We start from the raw sequence: 11254 nt of genomic DNA on the forward strand, positions 1-11254 counted from the left end.
CCTGGCGCCCGCGCTGCGCGGCCTGGCCCGCGCCTTCGAGCTGCTGGAACTCGCCGCGGTGCACCTGTACCTGCTGCCCTGGAGGAAGGAGTTCACCACCATCAAGGTAGGCGCCAGGTCAGGAGGAGCGCGCCCTTCGTCCTGGCCTGCGGGTCGCGGGGCTGTCGACCATGGGGGACCACGCCTTTCGAGGGAGAGGTATCCTCAGTGCCCGGTGGGCTTCTCAAGGCTCCGAGCGCTGAGGGGGTCGTGGGCGTGTGGGGGCACCCACTCCTAGGGCTGAGATCATGGGGTGGGCGAGGGCAGGCTGGGTGCTGCCTACGGGGTCCTGCCCTGAGAGCTTGCGTCAGTGTCTTCCCTAAGAGGCCTCGCGGCCCCAGTTGCCATGGAAATACGAGGACGGGGCACAGAAGGGACTTGAGGTCCCGTGGTCATCCTAGTTCCTCTAGGATATGGGCCAATCCCATTTGCAGAGGAGGACAGCAGATGGGTGCATCCCTGTGAAGTCTCAGGGCTGGCACAGACCTAGTGAACTCCTCGGCCTGGGGCCGGAGGCTGTGCCCAGGGCTGGAGGCTGTGCCCGAGGGCTGGCCTGGCCCCTCTAGGTGAGCTCCTGGCGGCAGGAGGGGGCAGGGCCGCCCGGAGCTCTGAGCTAATTCGGAAGAGTAGGAAGCCGATGACGTTACTGCGCACGTGGGCGAGCTACGCCTCCGCCGGTTGCCATGGCAGCGGCCGTCTCTCCGCGGCTCCCCGGGGACACCTGCTGGTGGGAGGGGCCAGGACTCTCATTCATGAGAGAGAGGGACAGGCCCGCCCTTGAGGCCTCCCAGCGGGGCAGGGCAGGGGAATAACCGGCTTCAGTGCTGGGCAGCCCTGGTTTGGACCTAGTCCTGCTGCCTCCTGGCCGGGAGGCCTTGGCCAAGTTAGCTAATCTCGGCCCCTTTCCTCCCCTGAGACAGGGACACAAGAACAGTCCAGTTCATGGGGCCAGAGGAATGAATCGAAGCCCCGAGCTGAGTGCTGCAGGCCCTGGGTGCTCCACACGTGGGCCGTGTCATGCCATTAGATGCTGGGAGTGCCTGAGTTAGGGAATTTTAGAGTCAGGAGACGCTCGCAGTGATTGTCCTGAGGTTCCTTTAGTTCTTCACTTAACTGTAGGCTAGAAAGCACTCACCCTTGGCCCGGCGTGGTGGCTCACGCCTGTAATCCCAGCATTTTGGGAGGCTAAGGTGGGCGGATCACGAGGTTAGGGGTTCGAGACCAGCCTAACCAACATGGTGAAACCCCATCTCTATTAAAAAATAAAAAAATTAGCCAGGCGCGGTGGCTCACGCCTGTAATCCCAGCACTTTGGGAGGCCGAGACGGGCGGATCACGAGGTCAGGAGATCGAGACCATCCTGGCCAACACGGTGAAACCCCGTCTCTATTAAAAAATAAAAAAAAAAAACTAGCCGGGCTGGTGGCGGGCACCTGTAGTCCCAGCTACACGGGAGGCTGAGGCAGGAGAATGGCGTGAACCCCGGAGCCAGAGTTTGCACTGAGCGGAGATCGTGCCACTGCACTCCAGCCTGGGCGACAGAGCGAGACTCTGTCTCAAAAAAAAAAAAAAAAAATTAGCTGGGTGCAGTGGTGTGCGCCTGTAACTCCAGCTACTCAGGAGGCTGAGGCAGGAGAATCACTTGAACCTGGGAGGTGGAGGCTGCAGTGAGCCAAGATTGTGCCACTGCATTCCAGCCTGGTGACAGAGCGGGACTCCGTCTCGAAGAAAAAAAAGAAAGAACTCACCCTTCTGCTATCCCATGGCTGTCAGCCCAGTGCACGGACAGCCTCTGTAGAGCTCTGAAAACAGATGTTGCACCCCCGTGGTGGAATCCCACACAGCAGGGGGAATGAATGCTAGAGCTTCCGTCCTGATCTTCTAGAATGGAAAAGAACAAAGTTCAGAACAACACGTTTAAGAGGCTACCTGTCTAGCTTTGGTTAGAAACCTTACAAAGAAAAGAGGTAGGAAAAAAGGGGGTGGGCTACCTCATAAGAGGGGCAACAAAATCTGTATGGGCAAATACATTCAAAACTAGATTAGGCCATTTCCAGGGGTGAAGGGAGTGGTGGGAACCCAGAACAGTGGAATTTCTCAGTAAGCTTTTTGTTCTGATTCGTGAGCCAGGTTAATGTATTAGTTGTTTTTTCCATTAAATTTTAAGAAATTCGGCCGGGCATGGTGGCTCACACCTGTAATTCCAGCACTTGGGAGGCCAAGGCGGGGGGATCATGAGGTTAAGAGATTAAGACCTTCCTGGTCAACATGGTGAAACCCCGTCTCTACTAAATATACTAAAAATTAGCGGGGCATGGTGGTGTGCACCTGTAATCCCAGCTACTCGGGAGGCTGAGGCAGGAGGATTGCTTGAACCTGGGAGGCAGAGGTTGTAGTGAGCCAAGATTGCACCACTGCACTCCAGACAGCGCAGCAGTGGTCTGCACTTCTGAGACTCTGTCTCGAAAAAAAAAAAAAAAAAGAAATTCTTGTGTTTGGGCCTGGCCCAGACTGGCTAAGCCTAGTCTCTGGGGTTGGGCCTGAGCATCAAAAGCTGCCAAGGCCTGAGCCAACAGATTCCGGACCCACTGTATCCTAGGGTCCGGCCTATGGGAGGGTGGGCAGCACTGACCGGGCCACTCCCTTGCAGACATTCTCCGGGGGCTACGTGCACGTGCTGAAGGGTGTGCTCTCAGACGACCTCCTCCTGAAGAGCTTCCAGAAGATGGGCTACGTGCGCAGGGACAGCCACCGGCTCATGGTGACCGCCCTGCCCCCCGCCTGCCAGCTGGTGCAGGTGGCCCTGGGCTGCTTCGCTCTCCGGCTGGAGTGTGAAATCCTGGGCGAGGTGCTGGCCCAGCTGGGCACCAGTGTACTACCAGCTGAGGAGCTGCTGCAGGCACGGCGTGCCAGCGGAGACGTGGCCTCCTGTGTGGCCTGGCTGCAGCAGCGGCTGGCCCAGGATGAGGAGCCTCCACCCCTGCCCCCCCGAGGCTCCCCTGCTGCTTACAGGGCCCCACTGGACTTGTATCGGGACCTGCAGGAGGACGAGGGGTCGGAGGACGCCAGCCTGTATGGGGAGCCGTCACCAGGCCCTGACTCACCCTCGGCGGAGGTGGCCTACAGGCCACCACTGTGGGAGCAGAGTGCCAAACTGTGGGGTACTGGGGGCCGGGCCTGGGAGCCCCCAGCTGAGGAGCTGCCGCAGGCTGGCAGCCCACCCTATGGGGCCTTGGAGGAGGGGCTAGAACCAGAACCCTCCGCCTTCTCCTTCCTCTCTCTGCGCCGTGAGCTGAGTAGGCCTGGGGACCTGGCCACCCCTGAGAGCTCTGCAGGGGCCAGCCCGAGGCGTATTCGGGCAGAGGGGGTACCAGCCTCAGCCTATAGGTCTGTCTCTGAGCCCCCAGGCTACCAGGCACACAGCTGCCTGTCCCCTGGCGCCCTGCCCACCCTCTGCTGTGACACCTGTCGCCAGCTGCATGCTGCCCACTGTGCAGCCCTGCCCGCCTGCCGCCCGGGCCACTCGCTGCGTGTGCTGCTTGGCGATGCCCAGCGGCGCTTGTGGCTGCAGCGTGCACAGATGGACACTCTGCTCTACAGCAGTCCTGGAGCCCGGCCCTAGGCCAGCGGGGCCCCAGGTCAAGGGCTCTTGGGAGACAGCTCCCGTGGTGCTTTTCTCTTTGCTGGCGAGGGGACTGGGCCTCTGGTTGCCTTGTCCCCGGGGGAGCTCTGGGCACAGCAGGGGGTTGAAGAGTCCAGGCCAACCCCTGCTGGAGGTGGGACTCTGTACATGGAAAGCTCCGAGGGCAGCAGGCCTAAGCTGGCCAGCAGGAGCCTTTCCACATTTCCCTGCCCTCGGAACCCAGACGCATGCCCACATGTGCTGGGTAGAGGGGTCCAGCCTGTTCCAGCCAGTGCCTGAACCTGTCTCTGAGAAGGACACTGTGCCCCAAGGCCTGCGGCTCCGGGCCCACTCCCTGCAGGATAGGGCTCAGGACTTGGTCCTCCACATGTCCCAGGGATTCTCCACACGGGTGTCCTCGGCCTGTTGGTGACACCGAGGTCCCCCCGCCAAGCTCTGCTGGGGCCGATCTGGGGGGCTCTGCCGGGTGCATGGCTGACCTGGCTTCGGGGACCCCAGCCCTCCCCTTGGGTGGCTCAGCAGCTGGGCCCACAGAAAGGACCTGACCTCAAACCAGATGTGGAGGTGCCCGAGAGCCGCAGGCACGGGCAGCAGACAGCTGGGAAGGCCTGAGCGTCCCTGCTGCTGGGCGGAGGGGCTGTAGGCAGGACACCCAGGCGGCTGTGTCTTGGTCAGTCCAGTGGTAACGATGCCCCTCCCCTCCCCTTGGGTGCAGCCCACAGGCTGGAGAGGGAGGGGGCAGGGTGCATCCACTGAAGCTGAGCCTGCTCTCCCTACCCTCCTCCCCACCCTTTCCTCCCCAGCACACTCAGAGGGATGGTCAGCATCAGAGCACATTAAACGCTGGTGAAACCATGTCTGTTAAGAAGCTTTTATCCAACAAGAGCCTAGTGTTGCTCCGCATCTGAGCCATGAGCCCCCGTTGGGGCCTCCGTGGGGGAGCAGGGATATAGCTCAGCCCCCAGCCCAGGGCTCTTGGTGGTCTTGGGGCATCCTCAACTGTGGCTCCCGCCCCACACCTTGTCCCTCTTGTCTTCATCTGGAGTCCTGCCAGGCCCACCTGGGGTCACCACAGCCAACCCATGCACGGGGCAGCCCCGGGCCACTGAGGGGGGATACGAAGGTCTTCTGGGCCCGCTGATCCCAGGCCAGCATCCACCACAACTCGACGACAGTGGGGGGACTGCAGCCACCACTCCCCCCAAGAAGCAGCGGTCCCATGCTTCCAGTACAGCGAGGAGAACCGCAGGAGGCCCCTCAGTGGTCCCATGTTTCCAACACAGCAGGACCCCGGCGGCCACAGATGGGGCCGCCAGACCCGCCCTTCCAGGGTGCACGGGCTGGAAGCCCCCCCCGCGTTGCCCTGCATTCATGCCCTGCCTGTTTTTGGGGGCAGTAGTGGGTTCAGGGCAGACAGTGGGAGGAAGTCAGTGGAGGAAGTCAGTCAAGGGGATGAGCTGGGTCCCAGGCACCTTGTCAGCTCCTACTAGCACCCTTCACGGGCACCGCCGCGCGGAAGACATGGTGTGGGAATACAGGCGTATGCCAGGCCCACCGTCAGGGTTTACAGCGCTTGCTCTGGCCTTCAGAGGTGGCCGGGGCGGCCCGCTTGTTGCGGTGATGGGGAAAGGTGGGCATGAGCTCCGGCTCACAGGCTGCAGGGAGAAGGGTGGCTCAGTGCTGGGCGGGGCAGGGACCCAGATAAGGGAAGCAGGCCCAGGTCTGAGTCCAGCTCTGCCTCTGGACCTGGCCCTCGGCTATCTGCGCCTCCACATGCCCCTGTCCTCTTACCCTAGAAAGGGGGTGCCATCAGTGAGGGCACCAGGCCAATTCTCCACCACCCACTCCCGGCAAAACGGGCTCCCAGCTGTTTTTGCTCCCTGCAGAGCGAGTCTGAGGAACCCGGGACACTCACGTAGGGGCTTCTCCTTGAAGTAGGAGCTCTCCAGGCAGTCCCCGGCCGTCGCCCTGGAGGAGGCAGCCTGCATTAGTGCGACTCGTGAGTCCGGCTTCCTCATCTCCCACCCAGCTGAGTAGCTGTGATTCAAGTTCTTAAAGGAAGCCTGGTGGCCAGAAACCGCTCTGAGCGGCTGTGCCTGGGGAGGGGCCTCTCCGCCGCAGTGAGGCTGGGCTCTGGGAAACGGTCTCGACAGTGTGGGTGGTGGGGGTCCCTGCCCCCCATGCAGAGACAGCACCTTTTCTTAGGGTCGTACATGAACAGGAAGTGCAGCAGACGCAGGCCGGCCTCCGACAGCCACGGGAACTTGTGCTTCAGGTTGTTGTAGGGCTGCTTCCGGAGGCTGTACTGGCCGACCAGTGGCAGCTTGGAAAAGCCCTATGGGAGGCAGGAGCTGAGGCACAGAGGGCGTGGGCACGGGCAGGGGGCTGCCGGTCTGCCCAGGACACCCACCGGCCAGATGTTCTCACTGGGTGTCCCCAGCAGCTGCACGATCAAGTCGATCTGGTGGATCTCGGAAGTGCCAGGGAGCAGGGGCTTGTGGGCCAGCAGCTCGGCCAGGATGCAGCCTACGGCCCTGCAGAGAACAGTGGACCTCACTGCGGCCAGACCTCTGCTGACCCCGCCAGCGCGAGGCACGCTGGATCAGGGACACTGTGAAGGATAAAGGACAGGCAGGGACCACTGGCTCCCCTCCCGGGCCCTGCAGGCCTCCGGGTGACAAGGGCAGGGGCAGGCGTGCCTCCTGCAGACCTCTGTGCTCCACAGCAAGCTAAGTTCTCACACCTCCTCCTGGGTTCCCAGGCGCAGGCCCACCTCCCTGGGAGTGGGAGGCTGGCAAAGACCCCACTGCAGTCCTGCCCCTCCCCTGAGGCTGAGCTCGGGAACCAGGTGGCCCAGCTCCCGTCCCAGCCCTTCCGGAGGCCCCGGGAGCAGTAACCGCTCCTCACCACATGTCAATGCTGGTGGTCTGCGTGGTGGTTCCCAACAGCAGTTCGGGGGCTCGGTACCTGCACAAAGCAGCACCCACCTCAGTACAGCCGGCTCCTCTCCCCCAGCCCAAGCCTCCACAGGACACAGCTTCCCTGAGAGCCTGTGGTGACCTGGAAACCTGTCCCAACTGGGACCACCCTCTGCCCCAAGCCCTGCAGATCCTAGGTGGCGCACACAGCAACGGCTGCCGGTGGCAGCACGTGCAGCGGCGTCCTGAGAGTCGCAGGGACCACAGACCCTCAGCACACAGCCACACCAGCCACCACCAACCTGTTCTCAGATGGGGACTACACGACATGTGGTGTCCTGACCTGTGTCTGACCAACTCTGATGTTCAGCCCTTGCTAAGCATGACCCTGTTTGGCTGAAAGTATCCAAGAGGAAGAACCAGGGAAAGCATGCAAGCTGCCCATCCTTCAGTCTGCGAAGCGGCCTTCCCTCCAGAGATGGTTTCCCGGCCACAGTGTGTTTCTGGCTCTCAGGGCGAGGTGTATGTCAGCTAGGCAGGTCCCTTGACGCCACTGAGCCCGGCTCTCACCATTTTGTGGGACAGCCCTGCTGAGTCCTGAAGGCTGTCCTAGACCCAGCGTTTATGAGTTTGCACAAACCCTACAGCTTGACATTCCCAAGGTCATTTGCAGCTTCAGCCTGACATCGCAAGGAGCCCTCCACCAGGCAGCAGGCCTGGTCCCCAGGGGCCACCACGCTTCAGAAGGACTCACCAGAGAGTGACCACCTTGGGGGTCATTGGCTTTACTGGGACACCGTAGGCCCGGGCCAGGCCGAAATCCGCTGCAGCAGAAAGGGGAGTGTGTGTCACCAAGTGAGGGCTCACAATCTAGGGACAGGGCCTGGCACAAGTTGCACCCACCTGTCTTCACACAGCCCTTGTCAGTCATGAGCAAGTTGGAAACCTTCAGGTCCCTGTGATAGAAAAATAGTGACAGGTGGTTCCCAGAGGGCAAGGGCCACCGGGGGGATGAGATCTCCCCCACGGCACTGATGCCCACACCAGAGGGTGAGGGCCACTGGGGGATAAGACCTCTCCCACAGCACTGATGTCCATAGACTTCCTGCACGTTTCCTCATGTTTGGGCTTTTTAGTATCTTTTTTTTTTTTGAGACAGAGTCTCGTACTGTTGCCCAGGCTGGAGTGCAATGGCACGATCTCGGCTCACTGCAAGCTCCACCTCCCGGGTTCATGCCATTCTCCTGCCTCAGCCTCCTGAGCGGCTGGGACTACAGGCACCCGCCACCAAGCCCGGCTAATTTCTTTTTTTTATTTTTAGTAGAGACGGGGTTTCACCGTGTTAACCAGGATGGTCTCAACCTCCTGACCTCGTGATCCACCCGCCTCGGCCTCCCAAAGTGCTGGGATTACAGGCATGAGCCACCATGCCTGGCCTAGTATCTTTATTATTATTTTTTCATGAACCCATACATGCTCTTAATGTTTGAGCCTTTTAAAAATGGGAGTGCATAGCCAGGCACGGTGGCTCCCACCTGTAATCCCAGCACTTTGGGAGGCCCAGGTGGGTGGCTCACTTGAGCCCAGGTGTTTGAGACCAGCCTAGGCAACACAGAGAGACCCGTTCTCTGTTTTAGAATAAAACACAAATGGAGTGCAAGCAGTGGGCAGGCTGCCGCAGCTGGAAACCCTTGAGCTTTTAGTAACTTTCCATAGGAGGCAGCAGAGTCAGGCCTCAGCCGAATCTGTGCTTCCGACTCTGGCAAGCTGTCACCCACCTGTGGATGATAAAGTTCCTGTGCAGATACTGGAGGCCCCGTAGCACCTGCAGCACGATGCACTTGACCTGTGTAGAGGATCAGAGGTGCCAGTCAGGCTGAGCCTGCAGGGAAGCCCGGCCGAGGCCTGCCACACCCACACTGGCCAGCGGGACTGGCAGTCACAACAGCCCAGGAAACCAGTGCCCTCACAAGGCTCTCGGCCCCGGGGCTGCATGCTCCCAGCAGATGCCCCCACCACAGGAATTCTACCTCACTGAAGCTCACTGACACGCTGGGAGGTGGAGGCAGAGGCATCAGCAGCTCTGCAAGTCCCCAGGTGGCCCTGTTTTGTTATAAATGTGCACCACAAGGGCCCGTGAAGCCCATTCGCCACCCCAGGCCCTCTGCCACGCACTTGGGCCTCCGAGAAGGGTGTCGGCATGTTCTCCAGGAGGCTGGCCAGGTCCTGTTCACAGTAACCCATCACCAGGAAGATGCTGCAAGAAACAGAAGATGCATACCACCCTCCGGCCTTCTCCTGAGGGGTCAAAGTGGACCCTCCCCGGCTGCAGGAGGGGACCCGGGCAGGACAACCTGTGTCCACCTCTGACAATGGGCTGAGCCAGGCAGTGAGGTGGGGCCATCTCTTCTCTGACAACCTCATGCCCAGTGACACTCAGTCCTCACTCCGTGCAACACCTCTAGCCCAAGATACATGCTCCCTGGGGCCCGATGCACGGAGCAGGAGACCGCGTACCTCTCCAGGTGGTTCCCCACAACCACCTCCTTCAGCTCCACGATGTTGGGGTGACGCAGGCGGAGCAGCAGCGTGATCTCCCGCAGGCTGCTGATGGGGATGCCTGGGGACGGAGGCGGCCTCAGTGAACCCCACCCCAGCGATGACGGGGACACCCCAACCCCAGCCACTCCCGGGGCTTCATGAACACCTGATGCCAGTCGCTGCAGCTGTCCCCACCTCAGGGAGGATCCGGGCGACCCCAATAAGCACTTTTAACTCTTTCTTGACCAAATACGCATCAGCACCTCTCTAGCCACCGTGGATATCTGTCTGGGGGGTGGCAGGGCCCTGCCTATGCAGGCAGGTGCTGGGGGTGGAGGGGACAGCAGAGCTGAGCCTGCAGTGAGGGGGGCTCACCAGACAGGAGGGGGAGGAGGGGATGGAGACCGCAGAGCCCTCCTGGCAGACAGCTGAGGCTGCGTGTGGACCTGGGGGTGACGCGCTGGGCCACACCAGAACCGGCCCAGAGGATGGCCCCTACAGCCACCGTGCAGTCGCTCTGAGGAAACTTCAGGTAACTCACACCTTTCTGCCTCCTCCCAGTGTGGGGTCCCAGCACCCCATCTTCCTGCTCACCATCCTTCTCCTTGTCCATCCGTACCTTCTTCAGCGCAACAATCTCATCTGTCTGGGTGTCCCGGGCCCGATCTGCAATGGAAACGCGTCGGTGACGACGTCCATCTCGATGCCTCTCGTGGGCCCCCTAGTGCTGCACAGGAACCTCTCTGTGAGCCACGGGGGTCCCCGTTCTTTCCTCTGACAACCTCCTGCCCGTGACACTCAATCCTCACTCTGTGCAACACTTCTAGCCCGAGACACCTGCTCCCTGGGGGGTTTCCTCATTTGAACTGCGCAGGGGATGCCCCGCTTTGCTCTGTGCTGGACCCTGGCCTCCAGGCACTCAGTTCTGTGGCTCCAGGCTCTCCCTGTGTACCTCCTCAGCACGCAGATCACAGCTTTGAGCTCTTGTGATGTCCTAAAAGCAAGTAAGGTACTCTATGCAGAAAAAGTGAACCGTATTTTGTGTGAAGATGGCTCTACACAACACCGTGCCAATGTGTGCAGCTTCCAGAATGATCTACGCCAATTTCACAGCTGTTATGAGCTTCAGTTGCGTGTGGTGGTTTTGGTTTTTTTGAGACAGGGTCTCCCTCTGTTGCCAAGGCTGGAGTGCACTGGCGCGATCACAGCTCACTGCAGCCTCAAACTTCTAGGCTTCGCCAGGTGCAGTGGCTCACACCTGTAATCCCAGTGCTTTGGGAGGCTGAGGCAGGAGGATCATTTGAGCCCAGAAGTTCAAGACCAGCCTGGGCAACATAGGGAGATCCCATCTCTACCAAAAATCAAAAAATCAGCCGGGTGTGATTCTGTACTCTTGTGGTCCCAGATACTCAGGAGGCTGAGGTGGGAGGATCACTTGAGCCTGGGAGGTCGAGGCTGTAGTGAGCTGTGATGATGCCCCTGCACTCCAGCCTGGGCAACAGAGCAAAATCCATCTCAAAAACAAACAAAAAGAAAAACCACCTGGGCACAGGTGACCCCTCCAGAGTTGCTGAGGTTACAGACATGAGCTTCGTGTCCAGCTCCTGCTGCTTCTGGAAAGTTCTGTATTTTCTCTGACAGTTCTACTGTCACTGCACTACTCTGCAGTGACACATTTGGTTTATGGGCATTAGCAACTGGATGCATCCGTTTATCCAGAAATGGTATAACATTTATGATAACTACACCAGGAATTAAAGTTGCCAACAAGCTTCTGCCCTGGTTTAGAGCACAAGGTCTGAGTCCCATCCAGCCCAACGCAGCTGCTGCTTCGACAGTCTGGTCCCACACTGTCACAGCCACGAGCTGCGGCTACACGCTCTGGCCTTGGCCACTCACACACAATGCCGTAGGTACCCTCTCCAATGCGGTTCAGCTTCTCAAACTCCTTCACACTCCGGCATCGTCCCAGCTGAAAAAGAAGGGTGTTGCCAGTGTGGAAATTTGGTAGCTGTTGGAACAACCGAGGAAATTTCAATGGAATTTGTACCAGGGAGCCCACTCACGTTTTGCTCACCGAACAGAAAGGCAACCACACGCTTCGGCTGTTTTT

The 11254-nt window shown here is 59.9% G+C and overlaps 2 protein-coding genes across 3 annotated transcripts; one reads left to right on the plus strand and one right to left on the minus strand.

Annotated features, from left to right (window-relative positions):
* The first annotated feature begins 6 nt into the window (after positions 1 to 6).
* On the plus strand, positions 7 to 4414 carry SPATA2L (spermatogenesis associated 2-like). Its single transcript, XM_011927978.1, has 2 exons — positions 7 to 106; positions 2690 to 4414. The coding sequence occupies exon 2, from the start codon at positions 2765 to 2767 to the stop codon at positions 3659 to 3661; it is 897 nt and encodes a 298-aa protein (XP_011783368.1). The 5' UTR covers positions 7 to 106; positions 2690 to 2764; the 3' UTR covers positions 3662 to 4414.
* A 593-nt stretch (positions 4415 to 5007) lies between these two features.
* CDK10 (cyclin-dependent kinase 10) lies at positions 5008 to 11116 on the minus strand. 2 transcript variants are annotated; one of them, XM_011927981.1, is made up of 12 exons: positions 11041 to 11116; positions 9736 to 9807; positions 9118 to 9220; positions 8776 to 8857; positions 8379 to 8446; positions 7504 to 7556; positions 7355 to 7424; positions 6590 to 6649; positions 6093 to 6216; positions 5878 to 6017; positions 5598 to 5650; positions 5008 to 5337 (listed from the first exon to the last, which is right to left on the minus strand). In XM_011927981.1, the coding sequence occupies exons 2-12, from the start codon at positions 9752 to 9754 to the stop codon at positions 5240 to 5242; spliced, it is 870 nt and encodes a 289-aa protein (XP_011783371.1). In that variant the 5' UTR covers positions 9755 to 9807; positions 11041 to 11116; the 3' UTR covers positions 5008 to 5239. The 2 variants fall into 2 exon arrangements, with proteins under 2 accessions (XP_011783371.1, XP_011783370.1); XM_011927980.1 differs by having other exon boundaries at positions 5240 to 5337; positions 5896 to 6017; positions 11041 to 11113.
* Between the last annotated feature and the right edge of the window lie 138 nt (positions 11117 to 11254).

Source organism: Colobus angolensis, unplaced genomic scaffold (assembly GCF_000951035.1).
Source record: "Colobus angolensis palliatus isolate OR3802 unplaced genomic scaffold, Cang.pa_1.0 Scaffold76, whole genome shotgun sequence".
Classification (NCBI taxonomy): domain Eukaryota; kingdom Metazoa; phylum Chordata; class Mammalia; order Primates; family Cercopithecidae; genus Colobus; species Colobus angolensis.

Coding starts and splice junctions, on each gene's coding strand:
- SPATA2L (XM_011927978.1), top strand. CDS start 2,765: ATGGGCTACGTGCGCAGGGACAGCCACCGGCTCATGGTGACCGCCCTG.
- CDK10 (XM_011927981.1), bottom strand. Junction 6,018..6,092: donor CCAGTGAGAACATCTGGCCG/GTGGGTGTCCTG, acceptor TGCCTCCCATAG/GGCTTTTCCAAGCTGCCACT. Junction 5,338..5,597: donor CTTCAAGGAGAAGCCCCTAC/GTGAGTGTCCCG, acceptor TTCTCCCTGCAG/CCTGTGAGCCGGAGCTCATG.